A 19,606-nucleotide genomic window follows, 5' to 3' on the forward strand; every position below is an offset into this window, starting at 1 on the left:
ACAGCCAACCATACTAGCAACTGAAATAACCTCCTATGCTACGTATGTCCATATCAGCCCAGATGTAATATAGCCTACAGGTGAAGAATATGGTGTAAAAGTTAATTTATTTCAATAATTCAACTAAAATATGGTGTAAAAGTTAATTTTATTTCAATAATTCAACTAGAATATGGTGTAAAAGTTAATTTATTTCAATAATTCAACTAGAATATGGTGTAAAAGTTAATTAGTTTCAATAATTCAACTAGAATATGGTGTAAAAGTTAATTTATTTCAATAATTCAACTAGAATATGGTCTAAAGGTTAATTTATTTCATTATTATTATTATTATTATTATTATGTAAAGGTTAATTTATTTCAATAATTCAACTAGAATATGGTGTAAAAGTTAATTTATTTCAATAATTCAACTAAAATATGGTGTAAAAGTTAATTTATTTCAATAATTCAACTAGAATATGTGTAAAGGTTAATTTATTTCAATAATTCAACTAGAATATGGTGTAAAGGTTCATTTATTTCAATAATTCAACTAGAATATGGTGTAAAGGTTAATGAAAATACGGTACAAATCGTGTCCCGTATTAGTTCAATACGGGACGCAACATTTTTTTCTCAAATAAAGGACAATTCCGTATTTTACGGGACGGGTGGCAACCCTACCCTGTACGGCTGGAGCAAAAGCTTGGTTTACCTTGCCATGAGTCATTTAAAAATCAACAGATTTCTCATCTCTTCAGATCAGATACTGCTTTGTAACCGGGAGTCTTTCAGACTTGATGGTTCCCACTGTCGCCTCACAGCACAGCAAGGTGGTACCTGGTTTAAATCACAGCACAAGTCTTCCTGTGTGGAGTTTGCATGTTCTCTGCTTGCATGGGTTTTCTCCCACAGTCCAAAGATAATGTGTCAGATTAGGGCTGGGCGATATATCGAGATTTTAATATATATCGATATATTTTCAAACGCGATATGGTACGAGACAATATCGTTTATATCGATTAAAAAAAAAAAAATAAAAAAAAAAAATTAAAAAAAAATATATTTTGATATAGCTTATTTTGTGACAAATTGACTTGAATGTTTTATTTGAGATTTGCACAAATGTTTTGTTATTTGCACCTGTCAACCTCAGTGGAAAAGTCTGCCTGTTACTGTCTACATTGTATTGATTGCACAGTGTATTTTAATTTAATTGTTATGCAGGAAAGGGATATTTGTTTTATTCTATTAAAGAAGCATTTTTATTCTATATATGCAGGCAGTTTATTTTTATTTCATTTGTTTTATACATGTTGATATTGTGCAGACCTCTGTTAATAAATGTACCTGTGTGACATTTGGCACGAGGCTTTGTATTAAAACTGACCGTTTTTTTAAGGGTTTGCCTCAGAAAAAAATGAAGCTAACAGAGATGCTAACAGAGATGCTAACAGAGATGCTATGCTATAATGCTTTGGGGGAAACCCCAATTATGGCACAGAAAAAATATCGAGATATATATCGAGTATCGCCATTCAGCTAGAAAATATCGAGATATGACTTTTGGTCCATATCGCCCAGCCCTATGTCAGATCAATAGGTGATTCTAAATTGTGTGTGTTTTTTGATACCCTCTGTGGGATTGCATCTTCCTTTTTAAAAGAAGATGTGGTCATGTTAGCTTCAGTGAGCAGACACCTCCAATCCTTCACATCCAGTATCTTTGCATCCTCCATCGCCTCCAATCACCGGAGTGGTTTGTACACAAGTGTGAAGATGCTGAGACTTGGCACCTCCTTGTATAAGACCAAAGTCAGTTAGTAAGAAAAGGGATCCACCTTCCTCTGCATGGGGGATGAGTTGTTAACTCAAGCATCTCAGCGTCTTGTTCATGAGAGTGGTTATAACAGGGTGGTACTTTGACAGGTGGATTGAGGTTGTCTGAATCTTGGCAAAGAGAAAGCTGAGGTGAAAGGTGAGACTGTACCTGTTGATCTATGTTCCATCCCTCACGTATAATGTTAAATTGTGCCTAGTGATCAAAAGAATAAGGGTGCAAGTAAGGTGTCTGGATCGATGACTCCTTCACTTTTAAGCAGCATATAGAGACACGTGAAGAAGCTGAGGATAAAATTGGGTTTTTACTTTCGAAATACCGGTAAGCTGTGTTTTTCCTTTAATGCTAAGAAGCGACTTGTTGCTGCTACATTTTTACCAGTACTAGATTATGGAGATATTTTGTACATGAATGCTTCTGCTAAATGTCTTCATATGATCGATACTGCATATTCTGCTTCCCTGAGGTTCATTACAAATTGTAAACTATTGACAGATCCCTGTGAGTTATACTCTCGGGTTGGATGGTCTTCTCTGGCCACCCGAAGGCTCAGTCATTGGTATACTTTATATATATATATATATATATATATATATGGCAATGCTTGGTCTGCTGCCTTCTTACATCTGCTCCTTGATTGTACAGAGAAGTCCTGGTTCTTACTCGTCCGTTCACAATAGGGATGGGCAGTATGGACTAAAAAATGTATCACGATAATTTCTGGCATTTACCCGATAATTATAAAAATGACGATAAAAAAAATACCAATTCATCTCCACCTTTTCAACTATAAATCTATCTCGCTCTCAGATCCACCATGTTTGTTACATAAAAACATCATCAACGGGAATTTATCCTTTTTTCTTTCTTTCTTTCTTTCAGGCTCATTTCCTTCCTTCCTTCCTTCCTTCCTTCCTTCCTTCCTTCCTTCCTTCCTTCCTTCCTTCCTTCCTTCCTTCCTTCCTTCCTTCCTTCCTTCCTTCCTTCCTTCCTTCCTTCCTTCCTTCCTTCTGTCCTCCTGCTCTCTCCTTCCTTCTTCCCTTCCTATTTTCTCCCTTCCTTCCTCCTTTCCTTGTTTTCTCCCTTCCTTCTCCCCTTTCCTTCCTTCCTTCCTTCCTCCTTTCCTTGTTTTCTCCCTTCCTTCTCCCCTTTCCTTCCTTCCTCCTTTCCTTGTTTTCTCCCTTCCTTCTCCCCTTTCCTTCCTTCCTCCTTTCCTTCTCCCCTTTCCTTCCTTCCTCCTTTCCTTGTTTTCTCCCTTCCTTCTCCCCTTTCCTTCCTTCCTTCCTTCCTTCCTTCCTTCCTTCCTTCCTTCCTTCCTTCCTTCCTTCCTTCCTTCACGTACGTTGTGCGTGGATTTAACACAGAACCATAATTCAGACTTTACACAAAAAAATCATCAACGGGAATTTATCGTTTTACTGCGAGATGACAAATTCTTATCGTGGGGAATTTTTTTGACGGTTTATCGTAAACGGTAAAATATCACCCATCCCAAGTTCACAAGACTACCTGTTGCTTTCTGTTCCTTTTGCCCGTACTGAACTGGGTAAAAAGAGCCTTTGTTTATTCTGCTCCTTCAGCCTGGAACACATTACAAAATGACTGGAGGCCAACAGGGTTAATTTCTTTGAGTACTTTTAAATCTAAATTGAAAATACTTGAGGCCGACTCCATTACATGTACCTGTTTTTTGTGATTTGCTTGCTTTTTTTAATTTAATTTTAATTGCATTTTATCTGTTGGTGTTTTATCTGTCATTTGTAACTCTGTGTAACTTTGTATTGTAATTGCTGCCTATCTTGGCCAGGTCTCCCTTGGAGAAGAGGTTTTTAATCTCAATGGGATCTTCCTGGTTAAATAAAGGTAAAATACAAAAATAAAAAACAGCAGACAATTATTTGTTACTTAAGGAGTACCTGATAGTAAGGAGTGCATTTATCCTTGCAGGGATCTGAGTAGCCCCATTGCTGTTTATCTGCATCAAAAACCAGCAGGGGTGATGTGGGAACTGGCTGTGGTGTCTAAAGTAAGTAAGGTGTTTGACACATGGCAGACCCAGAAAGCCTTAACTTTGAACTACCTTGCTGTTAAACACATCGTCCCTGTTGATTTAAACCCCTCTCTAAATCGGCGTTAATACAGGTTGGAGCTGTTATTTACTTATTACGAGCGTCCACAGTTTAATGTAGGAACCACGTGTCAGCTGCTGAAATCCCGCGACAAACCAAAATACTACGACATGCAACACGCGTGGTTACTGAACTAATGTTACTCACTCGTTCAGCGTCATTGTCTTTATTTCCGCTGTGTAGATCAATTACACCCGCGTTGCTGTCGGATGATGTGTTTTTTGGGAGGTCGAAGTTAAAGCAAAACGACATGATGTCCAGCCCGTCCAGCTCGCTTGAGGTCGGAGTGGTCCACATGCAGAACTTCAAATCCCACAATTATGAAAACTACACCTGTCAAGTCTCCCGTTTTGGCCGGGAAACTACCGTATTTTACCCCCCTTTTCCCGCCGTTCCCCCGTATTAGTATTTTCCCATAAATGTCCCGTTTTACAATATAATATAATAATTTGCAAACTGAATTGCCACAAGTCTCGCGAGAACTGCCCCATGCTGTACCACGTGTGGCAGTTCTCGCGAGGTTAGTGACGCCAACGAGAACAACAAACTCGGAACAAGTCAGATGGATGGATGCAACGAGAAAGAAGACATTTCTGCCCAAAAAAGCGAAAACTTCGTGTAACTATCTCTAAAAATGGGATAACAAAGTTACTTTCCTAAAGAGGAGCCGGATGGCGAGTTCTGAAAGCTAGAGACACATCCGTCTGTGTGATCAGTCAGTGAATGTCAGAGCCACAGTGGTGAAAATGACAAATTAAAAGAAAATGCAAATGTTTCACTTGAAGACAATCAATGTGTATATAAACTGAAAATATTTAAAATAAATAAAGGTGCTTTAATTCCCTTTGTGTTTTCATTTAGACTATCATAGGGATGTAGTATTTCAGTGTCAGATTCTGAGCACATCATTGTATTGGTTTACAGGTAGATATTTTAGATTTCTTGTAAATCTGTCTTAAAATGTAAGATACTGGACCTCGGTTGGGCTGGTTGCGGAAAAGTTCCCTTATTTTTAAATCCAAAACTTGACAGGTAGGCTATGCATAGACTCCTTATATTATTTACTAAAGTTGGGAAACAACCACGGGCTTGTCTGTGTCATATTATTATTATATTATTATTATATATTATTATTATATATAATATTATTATTATTAACACGTAACAAACAAACTGTTAGTACACAAATATAAATATGTTAGGAAGAAAACAACAAGCATTTTGAGGTGTAGCTCTTCTTCATTCTTCATTCCGGACTCAAATGACCATGATGCATCACGCCAGTATTGGTGCGCATGCGCATTTGCTGCAGATCTGGATTCAGCTGTTAACTGTCACAGGTCTCTAATCCTGTTCTTCCTCGCAAACATAAGGCAGTAGTCCCATTTTTTGTCTTCCTGCTGAAAATGTCGACGAGAAGAGTGGTCTTAACGGTTCTCCTGTCTGCATAAATCAGTGAGTAAGGTCAGGTGAGATATAAACTGTTGATGAATGACAGCATGGACCGCAGTGCACGGTGTATGATGATATTTTCGTAATGGAAAGCAGCCTGTGGCAACCAGACAAAAGGCATTTGCGAGCACAATGATCCTGCGATACCGTTTACATTGTCGAGAATTTTGGGCCAAGACAACTGATTTATTGCGTTTTCATCGGGCGACACTCACAGGTGATTTACAGTTCTCTTTTAACATCCTGGCGACTGATGCTGCTGACAAAGGTCAGCTCCATTACAGACCACTGTCCCTTTGATTTCATGTCGCTGCAAAAACCCAGACTCCACCCTGCGAGGAATCCTGCAAAACCAGACTGCCGTAGGGCTTTGGCAAATACAGAGATGTTAGTCTGATTACCTCTGAATTTGTCCTGTAAATGCTTGTAACCTGCAGAATGAAATATAGCTGTACATCACCATGTTTTCATTAATTTTCAGTTGCGTCAACCTGAAATAAGTAAGTAAGTCATATAAACAACTTTATGGGCTAAAAAAGTCAAAGTTGAGCACATTTTTAAGAAAAAGAGACTGTCTAACATTTTGACAGTTGGTGAGTCCCTGAACCTACGACGGAGTATTAGGGCCAAACTAAGACAAAAAAAAAAAAAAGGATATTATGAGAATAAAGTCGTAAAATTACGAGAATAAAATCGTAATATTTTGAGAATAAAGTCGTAATATTACGAGAATAAAGTCATAATATTATATATATTATAAATATATAAATATAACTTCACAAAATGCTCAATATTCCTCATTTTTACACAGGGAGAAGAGTTCTCATAAATTATATTCTCATAATATTACGACTTTATTCTCATAATGTTACTACTTTATTCTCGTAATGTTACTACTTTATTCTCGTAATGTTACTACTTTATTCTCGTAATGTTACGACTTTATTCTCGTAATGTTACGACTTTATTCTCGTAATATTACGACTTTATTCTCGTAATATTACGACTTTATTCTCGTAATGTTACGACTTTATTCTCGTAATGTTACGACTTTATTCTCGTAATGTTACGACTTTATTCTCATAATACGACTTTATTCTATTACGACTTTATTCTCGTAATTTTACAACTTTATTCTCATAATACGACTTTATTCTATTATGACTTTATTCTCGTAATTTCCAATTTTTTTTGTCTTAGTTTGGCCCTAATACTCCGTCGTACTGAACCTGTTTAACACACTCAAAAATAATTTCCTTAGGGATTGTTTACAGTGAATGTTGTAGGCGTTTTGTCTTACATTAGAAGGATCCGTGTTTTTTTTTTTTATACTTTTTATTTTGTCTTTTTCAAGTTACACAGAAAGGAAAGAGAAGGAAAAAAAATTATAATAATAAAAATAAAAAATGATAGTAACAATCATAACATAACTACCTGGGGGAGATGTAATATTTTGACATTCTTTTCTTTCCCTTCTTTAAGTGCATGGCTGGGATTTGACCTTAAATGTAGATCATTTTTGCCACTTTTGAGCAAAATCCCTTCCTCTAATTCTCAAACAAAAAGTCAATTTTTCCATGGCGTATATTTCTTCAACAATGTCGAGCCATTGTCTCAGTCCTGGGGGATCGCTTCTCATCCAGAGTCTTGTCAGGGCCTTTTTAGCAGCAACAGTCAATATTTTGAAGAGGTAGATGTCTCTCTTTTCAGTGACTTCAACAGGCATAAGTCCCAGATATACAGTCCTTGGATCTTTAGGTATTCTCAGATTTAGAATTTCCTCCATTAGAAGGATCCGTGTTTTAGTCTAATCACTAATTATTTATCGCTTTTGATTGTTTTCTTGTGTGCAATGTTTGTTACACTCAGTAGAATATCCGAAGTGGAAAACTTTTTGCACACCTGATTTCCAGAAAGGTGCGTCGGAGGAGGAAATCTGCAGCCAAATTTAAAAAGAAAACTCCTGCACACCTTCTTCTCACCATACACTTGTTTATTAGGCCAACGTTCAACTTGATGCCTTGAAAAAGGTCTATGACCAAAACGTTGGCCTAATAAACAAGTGTATGGTGAGAAGAAGGTGTGCAGGAGTTTTCTTTTTAAATTTGGTTACACTCAGTAGAATAAAAGTATAGTGACATGCAGAGGTGGGTAGTAACGAGTTACATTTACTCCGTTACATTTACTTGAGTAAGTTTTGGGAAATGTTGTACTTTTAGGACTAGTTTTGAATCACTATACTTTTTACTTTTACTTGAGTAGATTTGTGAAGAAGAAACTGTTACTCTTACTCCGCTACATTAGGCTACGTTGAGCTGTTACTTTTCTTTTATCCCTTTTATCCGCGTACGCGTCAATCTCATGACATCACTGGGTGATTCTTTGGGAAAAATGTTTGTTTTTGCATGTTTTGTCACATTTACACAGACTCAAACACACACAGAGTTTCTATGAGTTTATGGGCTTGTTCTAGTTCTGCCTGGTTAAAAAAGAAAAGTACAAAGGCTGGAAATGTTGTGCTACTTGTGCTTAATTAATTTTTTTATTCTGTAATTATTTTATTTATTTTTTTATTTATTAAAGTACTTGAATTTACTTTAAGATTATTTTAATTTAAGCTATTTTTTATTTTTTATTCATTTTAATTTATTTTATTATTTTATTGATTTAATTTGCCTGAAGATGATTATTTTGTACTTTGAATGATTGTGTTAAAAAAATAAATCAGACGTTACTCAACAGTTACTCAGTACTTGAGTAGTTTTTTCACCAAGTACTTTTTTACTTTTACTCAAGTAATTATTTGGATGACAACTTTTTACTTCTACTTGAGTCATATTATTCTGTAACAGTAGAAGTACAAGTAACAGTACTTTTACTTGAGTACAATTTTTGGATACTCTACCCAGCTCTGGTGACATGTCAAAGACATTGTCTGTATTTTTCCTTTGCAGGTGCTTGCTCACTACAAATGCAGGATGCGGTGTTGTCCCAGCTCTGTGCTCCACCTGCTCCGTAGTGTGCGTGTCCGGGTGTGTAGCCGGCGAGGAAGGAGCAGACTGCCCTTGTGGATTAGGGAAAAATGGGCTTACGTGAAACTACTGGTGCACTCACTTTACTTCAACTCCCTCACAGACTCCGATGTAGTTTTTGACTCCGTTTTTGAACCAGTGTTTCTGACTGTGGATTATGTCACCCGCTGGTTTGGCCTGGTGAGTATGTGTATGCTCATTTAAGGGCTTTATTGTTGTTTGATGACAATACATTTGTAACAAAAACCTTTTTGGAATTACTGATTTTTGGACAATGTACAGTACATAAGATAATTCATCTGTCCGTCCGTCCGTCTGTCATATATAGTCACTTCTGCTGGAACTCATTCCCAGCTGTCTTTGGGTGAAAGGTGTGGGTACACCGTGGGTGGGTCATATATATATATATATATATATATATATATATATATATATATATATATTAGGGATGGGCGGTATGGACAAAAAAATGTATCACGATAATTTCTGGCATTTAACCCAATAACGATAAAAAAATACCAATACAAAAAGTGTCATCAACGGGAATATTTCTTTCTTTCAGGCTCATTTCTTTCTTTCTTTCTTTCTTTCTTTCTTTCTTTCTTTCTTTCTTTCTTTCTTTCTTTCTTTCTTTCTTTCTTTCTTTCTTTCTTTCTTTCTTTCTTTCTTTCTTTCTTATTTCTTTCTTTCAGACTAATTTCTTTCTTCTTTCTTTCTTTCATGCTCATTTCTTTCTTTCTTTCTTTCTTTCATGCTCATTTCTTTCTTTCTTTCTTTCATGCTCATTTCTTTCTTTCTTTCTTTCTTTCTTTCAGGCTCATTTCTTTCTTTCTTTCTTTCTTTCTTTCTTTCTTTCTTTCTTTCAGGCTCATTTCTTTCTTATTTCTTTCTTTCAGACTAATTTCTTTCTTCTTTCTTTCTTTCATGCTCATTTCTTTCTTTCTTTCTTTCTTTCTTTCTTTCTTTCTTTCTTTCTTTCTTTCATGCTCATTTCTTTCTTTCTTTCATGCTCATTTCTTTCTTTCTTTCTTTCTTTCTTTCAGGCTCATTTCTTTCTTCTTTCTTTCAGGCTCATTTCTTTCTTTCTTTCTTTCATGCTCATTTCTTTCTTTCTTTCATGCTCATTTCTTTCTTCTTTCTTTCTTTCTTTCTTTCTTTCTTTCTTTCTTTCTTTCTTTCATGCTCATTTCTTTCTTCTTTCTTTCTTTCTTTCTTTCTTTCTTTCTTTCTTTCTTTCTTTCTTTCTTTCTTTCTTTCTTTCTTTCAGGCTCATTTCTTTCTTTCTTTCTTTCTTTCTTTCTTTCTTTCTTTCTTTCTTTCATGCTCATTTCTTTCTTCTTTCTTTCATGCTCATTTCTTTCTTCTTTCTTTCTTTCTTTCTTTCTTTCTTTCTTTCTTTCTTTCTTTCATGCTCATTTCTTTCTTTCTTTCTTTCTTTCAGGCTCATTTCTTTCTTCTTTCTTTCAGGCTCATTTCTTTCTTTCTTTCTTTCATGCTCATTTCTTTCTTTCTTTCTTTCATGCTCATTTCTTTCTTTCTTTCATGCTCATTTCTTTCTTCTTTCTTTCAGGCTAATTTCTTTCTTTCTTTCTTTCATGCTCATTTCTTTCTTCTTTCTTTCTTTCTTTCTTTCTTTCTTTCTTTCTTTCTTTCTTTCTTTCTTTCTTTCTTTCTTTCTTTCTTTCTTTCTTTCTTTCTTTCTTTCTTTCTTTCTTTCTTTCTTTCTTTCTTTCTTTCTTTCTTTCAGGCTCATTTCCTCAATGTATCGTTTCTACCGTGAGATACAAATTCTTACCGTGGGGAATTTTTTTGACGGTTTATCGTGAACGGTAAAATATCGCCCATTCCTAATATATATATATATATATATATATATATATATATATATATATATATATATATATATATATATATATATATATATATACAATAACAGTAAATAATTAGTCTTTCCTTTTTCTTATAAAGGGAGAGATATAATGAAAATATACTTTTTTTTCTGTCCCTGAGATCATATTTTTGAGTGTTTGGGATGATTAACTAATCATAAATGCTGACATAAGACAATCCTTTCACTTGGTTTTGGGCAGCTTGAGTCTGAAAATATGTCATTTGGATTTGCAGGGTTTTTTTGCATCACAAACTCATTTTCTATAATACTATTCCATCTTTTCATCCAACCTCCCCCAACTTCACATCATGCAGGATTTGTTGTTCTTCAGAAGTGGGTTACACAAAACACTGATTTAAAAAAATAAAAAATAAATAAATAAAAGTGGGCCGTAGATGAGAGGGAGGTACTCAAGTTAAGTGGCCGAGCTCATTCCCTAAAATCTGCTGCTAACAGAGCTGGAATAAGCAGGTAGAAAAGGGAGCTGTCGAATTTGTCTCCATTACATGACCAATTTGCACAACACCATTAATATTTTACTTGGTGGTTCTTATTGGAGAGAAGCAGGATATCCCTCAGTCTCCTGTCATGGACATTTATATCAGAGACTCAGCTGCTTCCTTTAACATACCTGTTGCTCCGTGTCGGGGAAAAAACCACCTGCGGTACAAAATTGTCCTCATTCATGGATGATGTTTCACCGTTACTAGGTCTCAACATGCTTGGTGATATTTGACATTTTTTAGGTTTAATTCAGTGTGTGATTACTCGTGAGCTACATGTCGGAGAAAACATACTCATATTATGATCTTCTTAAAATTCACCAGTTTGATTCACCTCTTTTTTTTAAACATGCACTTTGAATAAAAAAAGAACAGCACATTGATGTATGTTTCATTCGATAAAAGGGATATGAATATTTTTTTGTTTAAATCTGTGCATATGTTGCAATTTAACCCATATGTTTTACTCTTGCCCACTACTTTCTCGCTTTTGGTGGAATTATTTTGACACCATGTCAAAAATACTCTCGGTGAATATAAAAGTCTCCCCCCATGTTGCCATATTCGGGCTCCCAGAGGACCATGGCCGGTTTACTTCAAACCAAATAGACATTCTGGCTTTTACTTCCTTACTGGCAAGACGCCACCTTCTTCTCCACTGGAAGTCGACTAAGGCTCCTTCTAGTACCCAGTGGCTCAACGACACCATGTTTTTTCTGAAGCTGGAAAAGATTAGATATTCACTGAAGGGTAGTTGCAACAAATTTTATAATAAGTGGCTTCCCTTTCTTACATTCTTCCACTCTCTCCAGTCCCTGCCTCCTGATTGACGGATCCCCCCCTCCCTCTCTTCTCTCATTCCTTTCTTTCTTCCTCCTTTTTATTTATCTTTTTATTTACTTTTCTTTTGTTTTTGGGTTTTTTTTTGTTTTTTTTTTCCCCCTTTTTATTCATCTATTTTTTTAATTCATACTGTTTAGCTTAAATACTTAAATATTACTTGTATATAAGAATATAATAATTTTCGTGTATTTGTCATTGTTTTGTGTGGATTTTTTGTTCTGTTCTTAATTCCAAAAAAAAAAAAAAAAAGGAGGTAGACTGTATATCTTTTTTTTTGTTTATTCCTGTTCAACTGTGCCTTACCCCCTAATAAAAATATCAAAACAAAAAAATCTGTGCATATGTGCCATCAATTCCCCTGGGGAATTAGCTTTTTGTATCTTTGTATGATTAATTCTACCTCCTTTTTTTTTTTAGGTATTTGTTTGTCTAGTGGTGATACTGACCAGCTCCATTTTGGCTATAGCCTATCTGGTCCTACTGCCTCTGGTCCTCAACACCTACTCTCCTCCATGGATTGCTTGGCATATCCTCTATGGACATTGGAACCTCGTCATGATAGCGTTCCACTACTACAAAGCTGCCAAGACCTCCCCTGGGTCTCCCCCTACAGTAGGATATGATCTCTGCTTCTCTGCTCCGCCACCAATAGTTCTGTCTGCTCTGTTTAGTAATGCGATAAATGTTGTTTCTCTCTCAGGAAAAAAATGACAGGCCGTTTGTGTCAGTCTGTAAAAAGTGCATCATTCCTAAGCCAGCTAGAACACATCACTGTGGTATCTGTAACAGGTGAGTCAATGTCCTTCTAACATTTCTTTAATTAATCTTGCACACATAACAAGTGGTTTTCTTTTTTGTACTAGTTGTATGATTTGCGTGCGTGCGTGCATGCGTGCGCGAGTGTAAATAAGATGATGAAAATAGATACATAAATTGAGAACATTAATTCGAGAGTAAACCAATAAATAATTATCATATAGAGTGGTGTAGCATGATATCATATAAATATAGCATAATAAATATAGTAATATCCTAATATAACATAATTTTTATAAAATACATTTGCGTTTTCAGACGTAGCGTAACTGGGTAGTTTAAAAAATGTCAAAGCTACACTTTGAAAATGTTCTTAATTTTTTTTTTTGTTCGTTTCACTAACTGCAGAAAATGTTTATTCTTTCTCGCTGATTTTGCCATTCAAGGTAGAAATATTACCTCGTAAAAATAACTAATTACTCAGCCTGATTAAAAATAAAAAAAAAACGAACTGAAATGACTATAATTTAAGATTAATGTGTGTTGTTTTTTGCCTTTACAGGTGCATTCTAAAAATGGATCATCACTGTCGTATCCTTTTTTTTGGTTAAATGTATTGAAAGTGGTAGTTGTATAAGTAGTGTATGTTAAATATGAGCAAAAATGGACTTAAGAGAAAGATACTGATGGTTTGCCTTAATGTCCGTATCTCAGCCTGGTTGAATAACTGTGTGGGCCATTTCAACCACCGTTACTTCTTCTCCTTCTGTCTCTTCATGACCTTGGGCTGTGTCTACTGTAGCATCAGTGGCAGAAACTTATTCCTGGATGCATACCGAGCCCTTGAGGTGAGACAGTCGAACAGCAGGTGTCTCGTGGCCTTTTTTTGGTGTTTTGACCCAATGAACCTGGTTCTCTCTTTAATGTTCCTCTCTGGTGTGTTCTTTTGTGGGACTTACCTTTTATGTACTGATACTGCCTTGTTTCTGTCTTTTAACACCTGGGTTTCTGTATGCGGGGTATTCCTTCAGCGCTTTAAACATTTGGATTCAGAAAAGTCCGGGGTACCTGTAACAGGGATGGGACTTCTCATAGGGCTTCTCCCAACTGGTCAGGTACGGTACTCTGTCCACATAAAACACCCTGTAACACAATGTGGCAACATGTGGGTTTTTTGATGGTTATTTAATATTTTTTTTCTTTCTTTCTTGCCAAGACCAACTATCAAACCCCTGCACCTCCATACACCTTTAAGGATAGGATGATTCACAAGAGTATTATCTACATGTGGGTGCTTACCAGGTAAAGTGTGTTACATTTTCTCACTTGTCACTCAGAGAAAAGTGCAACCTAACGTTACTCTTTTTTCGGATTGATTGATTTGATTGAATTGTTTATTTCGAACACATAAGGAAAAAAAATATAAAATTTTAAAACAAATTCAGAACATACAGAAAAAAAGCAACAACAACAAAAATGTAATACAAACAGGGAAAAAAAAACAGTGAAGGAGCAGTTAGAAGCAGGTAGAAGTAAAACTTATCTAACCCTGCCCCTTTGTTACCTCTATTATAAATTAAACATAAATATTAATAATAAATAGCTGCTAATTTACCTATTAGGCTACAGATTTTCCCATTGGTTGAGCCTTTGCACCTAACCAGCTAACAAACACAATCTTTCCTTAACATAACTCCTCCTCAATCATTTCATTTTTCATTTCATTTCATTTATTCCGTTCATGGTATATCTTCTTACAATGTTGTACATAATTCCAAGAAGTACACATTATCACCATGACGAAAAGGAGCAGGAAGAAGAAAACTTATGTTACCTGCCCCTCTCTGTAAATACAATTACATTTACTTGCTGAAAACCTATCTATCTATACATATATAAACAAGAAAACAAACAAAAATACCACTCTTCTATCTATTTTTTCCTCTTTCTCCTTCTTCTTTTTTGTAGGCACTTATCTTTTCCTTTTTAAACATTTTCTTAAGCTGACCCAAACTTGTGCAGCTTTTCAGTTCCTTGCTTTGTCTATGCCATATTTTTACACCTGTAACAGAAATACACATTTGTTTTATGTTTAGCCTTGCAAAAGTATGTTTGAAATCAAATTTATGTCTGTTATCCTCATCCTCCAATCTAAACAAATTTTGTAACTGTTCTGGTAATGATCTTTTTTTTGCTTTAAACATTATTTTTAAGGTTTGAAGTTCAACTATATCCACTATTTTTAATAAACCTGCCAAAATAAATACTCTGTTTCAATCAATCAAATAACTTCCCAGAACTTCCTTTTTGTACCATTTTTTTAAATTGATTTATATTTGTACATTCCTTCAACCCATCACCCAACCCATTCCATAGATCCACTCCAACAACTGAGATACACATGCTTTTCCTTTTAGAATGAACACATTGTTTTTTTAAATTACATTTTCCTCTTAAATTATAACCCCCCTCCCTGTCACAAAACATTTTCTATAAATTGCCTGGAAGTGAATCAGTTCTCGCTTTGAAAATGATTTGTAGAGTTTTTAGTTTGACAATGTCCCAGAATTTCAAAACATGCGACTTTAAAAACAGTGTGTTAGTGTGATCCTTATAACCCACATTGTGAAGTTTCCTGATTGCTTTTTTTTGCAGTCTGAATAGCGGTTGTAAATTGCTTATATATGTGTTGCCCCAAACTTCCACACAATAATCCAGATATGGTAATACTAGTGATGAATACAGAATGTGCAATGATTTATAATCCAGCATGTATCTTGTTCTCCCCAATATTGCTACACTCTTTGCCAGTTTTGTTCTTATATGATTTATATGGGGTTTCCAGCAGATTTTGTGATCCAGTATCACTCCCAGAAATTTATTTTCATACACCCTTTCAATATGTACATTATTAATTGTTATTTGCACAGTATCAACTGGGATTGTGTGATTTCCAAACAACACAAATTTAGTTTTCTTAAGATTTAAAGATAATTTGTTAACATCAAACCAGTGTTTTAATTTTTTTAATTTCTGCCGTGACCAACTCATTGGATTCATTCCGTGTTTATGTGCATTGTGTTCACACTGGAAAAGGTGTAGAAAATGAGTCCACTTTAAGATATATCCGTGCATTAGGGCTGGGCGATATGGACCAAAAGTCATATCTCGATATTTTCTAGCTGAATGGCGATACTCGATATATATCTCGATATTTTTTCTGTGCCTTAATTGGGGTTTCCCCCAAAGCATTATAGCATAGCATCTCTGTTAGCATCTCTGTTAGCTTAATTTTTTTCTGAGGCAAACCCTTAAAAAAACAGTCAGTTTTAATACAAAGCCTCGTGCCAAATGTCACACAGGTACTTTTATTAACAAAGGTCTGCATATTATCAAAATGTATAAAACAAATGAAATAAAAATAAACTGCCTGCATATATAGAATAAAAATGCTTCTTGAATAAAATAAAACAAATATCCCTTTCCTGCATAACAATTAAATTAAAATACACTGTGCAATTAATACAATGTAGACAGTTACAGGCAGACTTTTCCACTGAGTTTGACAGTTGTGCAAATAACAAAACATTTGTGCAAATCTCAAATAAAACATTTAAGTCAATTTGTCACAAAATAAGCTATATCAAAATCGTAAAAAAAAAAAAAAAAAAAAAAATAAATTTTTTTTTTAATAATCGATATAAACGATATTGTCTCGTACCATATCGCGTTTGAAAATATATCGATATATATTAAAATCTCGATATATCGCCCAGCCCTAAGATATATCCGTGCATGTTACTACTGTAAATATGCTCCCCTTTTCAATATTTTAGCCACAAATGCAAAAGATCATCTTGTTGCCCAGAAACCAAAGCAGGAGCCTATGACTGAATGAAGGATTGCACTGCACTCTGACATTTCTTATATCACTTTCTGTGGATGCAACATTGTCAAGTTTCTTCCATTTAAACAGTCTAGACATGGTTCACAAGTTTGTGTAAATAAACTGTTTTATTTAATTGTCTATACAGCAGAAATGAAAGTAGAACTGTGCTATGCTCTTTCAGCACAGTTGGGCTGGCGTTGGGAGCTTTAACCTTTTGGCACGGGGTTCTCATATCGAGAGGGGAGACCAGCATCGAAAGACATATCAACAACAAAGAAGCAAAGAGAATTGCCAGATGGGGAAAGGTGAGCATTTAAATCAATAACATGTAAAAATAACCCGAGTAGTGATAAGTGAAGGCACCTTTTTCATGGACTACAAATTATACTTATAAACTGGATTATGCCTCACATCTTGTAAACATTTTACTAACTTACTGCTGAGATGTTGAAGGAGATTTTTTGTTTTGCCAGCAATTTGAATGAATGAATGAATGCATGAATTGTTTATTTCAGGTTACATTACATTATTTGCAATTCAAACTGTGTGTGTGTAAATGACAAAACACTTTCATACAAGTTTACACTCATCAGTTTCACACAAAAAATAATAATAAACTCTGTAACCGAAAAAGGAATAGGCTGAAGCCAAAGCTTATTTTGCCTACCCTGTACTTTCCAACAGAAAACCCAGATTATCTGCAATATGAAAAAAAAACAAAAAGAGAAATTTCCCTTTAAATTGTTCTGCTTAACCAAATTATACTTCAATCATTTAGCATTGTAATCCTTAATTATTTTACTTTTCAATATTTTTTTAAAATTCAACAGAGATTTACACAGTTTCACTTCATCACTAAGTTGATTCCATAATTTGACTCCCAAAAATGAAACACATCTATATTTAACATTAGTCCTCACACGACATCTTTCAAAGACCCACAGCCTTCTTAAATTATAATTTGTTTCTCTTAATTTAAAGAAATGCTGAAAACAAGCAGGAAGGCTATTATTCTTAACTCGAAACAAAATTTCTAATGTTTTTAAATATACAATATCTATGAATTTTAATATACATGACTCTACAAATAATTTATTAGTAGTGTCACGATAAGAAACTTTATTTATTATTCTTACAGCTCTTTTCTGGAGTTTAACTATAGGGTCTATATAAGTTTTATACGTATTTCCCCAAACCTCCACACAATATGACATGTATGGCATGATAAGAGAGAATAGGAGATAATTTGAATAGGTTTTTTATCGTTTCTGTTTTCTCTAATTGTTTTACCAGGTTTATAGAAACCCCTTCCACTTCGGCAGGTTGAACAATTGGAAAATCTTCTTTGGGGTGGAGAAAAGAAGGTTTGTTTCAGTTCTGGTATTTATGCATCATCTATCGCCAATGTTGATTTGTGCTTCTTGTAATCTGGGGCATGTTTTTGTGTTTAGTCACTGGGTGACTCGTGTTCTCCTGCCGTCTGGACACTCTCCGTATGGTGACGGCTTGACGTGGGACGTCTTCCCGGTTAAGAAGGATTTGATACCCGTATGACAGAGTCTGATTAGACATTCTTCTCCAATTTGTCAGCTATTGCTCAATCTACGTGATTGACTGAAAGGATTCTTTCTTAGTTTCTACATATCATTGAAGATGTGGTATCATATCAACCTCCAGTACCTCAAGAACTTCAACACTGATGCTCACGACTCCTCTATTCACATTTTTTTTTTTTTTTTTACCAAAGCAATGTATGTTCTCTGGAGGATTTTATCTATTCCTGAAAAACTGCACTGGAACTGAGCATTGAGCGATCACAGACGTGGGATTTATTATTATTGTTATTTTTAACAAGACACTATACTGACTGATGTGTTTTAAACATAAATATATCTGTTCAATTTTTTTTAAGGAAAAGGTCTCACCATTTTCTTCCTAGACTGATTTTTTTTTTTTTTTTTTTTAAATAAAAACCAATCAAACAAAACAAATAAACACTGTATTTGAGGACACAGTGGTTCATGTCAATATCCCCTCGTCCTCAACCCATTAATGTACTCTGGTTCAATAATAGCATGTGATTCAAACATTCATGGAAAACCACAGTATCTTGAAAATGTTATTTATATGTATTTTACACTTGTGAATTAATAAATATTTTTTAATTTGATTTATTTAAATAATTCTACCATGTTGGTATTTGGTTTTTATCATAGGGCAAAATCACTATTGCAAAGACGCATTTACTCAATGTTTTTCCCTCTTTTATCTGTTTTTTTTTTTATATATTTACTCCAAATGTTACACTATGCTAGGCAGTAAAATGCCCAGTGTTATGCAGACAGACCCAAGAAGCTGTTACTAGAAAAAAGAGACACATGCCAGATGTAATTAATATATTTTGACAAATAGACAGCAACTGATTGGAGATAAATCTGGCATTAAACATGCTTAAAAAAAGTGTGTGTGTGTGTGTGTGTGTATATATATATATATATATATATATATATATATATATATATATATATATATATATATATATATATATATATATATATATATATACAGGACTGTCTCAGAAAATTAGAATATTGTGATTTTCTGTAATGCAATTACAAAGACAAAAATGTCATACATTCTGGATTCATTACAAATCAACTGAAATATTGCAAGCCTTTTATTATTTTAATATTGCTGATCATGGCTTACAGCTTAAGAAAACTGAAATATCCTATCTCCAAAAATTAGAATATTCTGGGAATTTTAATCTAAAACTGTAAGCCATAATAGCAATATTAAAATAATAAAAGGCTTGCAATATTTCAGTTGATTTTTAATGAATCCAGAATTTATGACATTTTTGCTTTTTTAATTGCATTACAGAAAATAAAGAACTTTATCACAATATTCTAATTTTCTGAGACAGTTGTGTGTGTGCGTGTGTTTGTATGTATATGTATATGTATATGTGTGTATATATATATATATATATATATATATTATAATGTGTGTGTGTGTGTGTGTGTGTGTGTGTGTGTGTATTATATGTGTATAATGCAGATTTAATAGGTTTTGTCTTAATGCATTTAGAGAACTGGCATTTAAAAAATGGGTATTGGTCTTGCTTGTCAAAAGGGAAAAATAGAAAAATACAAGATGTGAGGAGGAATTTGTGCCGTTTCCAAAACTCTTATCCTGTCACCTGTTTTCTCATCTCACCTTCTTTCATCTCCCAGCAGATGTCAGTGTATAGACAAACTCAGGAAGTTAATAACAATGAATAATTC

The 19,606-nt window shown here is 34.5% G+C and overlaps 2 protein-coding genes across 6 annotated transcripts in view; one reads left to right on the forward strand and one right to left on the reverse strand.

Annotated features, from left to right (window-relative positions):
• The window catches only part of LOC133463840 (E3 ubiquitin-protein ligase TRIM8-like), a 6,590-nt gene extending 2,340 nt beyond the window's left edge, over window positions 1–4,250 (reverse strand). The window contains exon 1 of the mRNA XM_061745584.1: window positions 4,097–4,250. Coding sequence (XP_061601568.1) covers window positions 4,097–4,250 — 154 coding nt within the window. The remainder of the gene's footprint in view (window positions 1–4,096) is intronic.
• A 1,022-nt stretch (window positions 4,251–5,272) lies between these two features.
• Window positions 5,273–18,502, forward strand: zdhhc16a (zinc finger DHHC-type palmitoyltransferase 16a). Of its 5 annotated transcripts, none has more exons than XM_061744887.1 (11): window positions 5,273–5,408; window positions 8,360–8,617; window positions 12,092–12,286; window positions 12,375–12,463; window positions 12,993–13,021; window positions 13,145–13,278; window positions 13,462–13,545; window positions 13,647–13,732; window positions 16,501–16,624; window positions 17,613–17,683; window positions 17,771–18,502. In XM_061744887.1, exons 2-11 carry the CDS (start codon window positions 8,384–8,386, stop codon window positions 17,871–17,873), a joined length of 1,149 nt encoding a protein of 382 aa, XP_061600871.1. In that variant the 5' UTR covers window positions 5,273–5,408; window positions 8,360–8,383; the 3' UTR covers window positions 17,874–18,502. The 5 variants fall into 5 exon arrangements, with proteins under 5 accessions (XP_061600871.1, XP_061600872.1, XP_061600870.1 ...); XM_061744888.1 differs by having other exon boundaries at window positions 5,279–5,422; XM_061744886.1 differs by having other exon boundaries at window positions 5,279–5,417.
• Window positions 18,503–19,606: the final 1,104 nt, after the last annotated feature.

Source organism: Cololabis saira, chromosome 17, assembly GCF_033807715.1.
Source record: "Cololabis saira isolate AMF1-May2022 chromosome 17, fColSai1.1, whole genome shotgun sequence".
Lineage (NCBI taxonomy): Eukaryota > Metazoa > Chordata > Actinopteri > Beloniformes > Belonidae > Cololabis > Cololabis saira.

What these genes read in the sequence shown, in the direction of transcription:
- zdhhc16a (XM_061744890.1), top strand. Translation starts at nt 8,384, where the DNA reads ATGCGGTGTTGTCCCAGCTCTGTGCTCCACCTGCTCCGTAGTGTGCGT. An exon ending in TCACCCGCTGGTTTGGCCTG is followed by an intron (nt 8,618 to 12,091) that starts GTGAGTATGTGT and finishes TTTTTTTTTTAG; the next exon opens with GTATTTGTTTGTCTAGTGGT. An exon ending in ATGCATACCGAGCCCTTGAG is followed by an intron (nt 13,279 to 13,461) that starts GTGAGACAGTCG and finishes GTATTCCTTCAG; the next exon opens with CGCTTTAAACATTTGGATTC.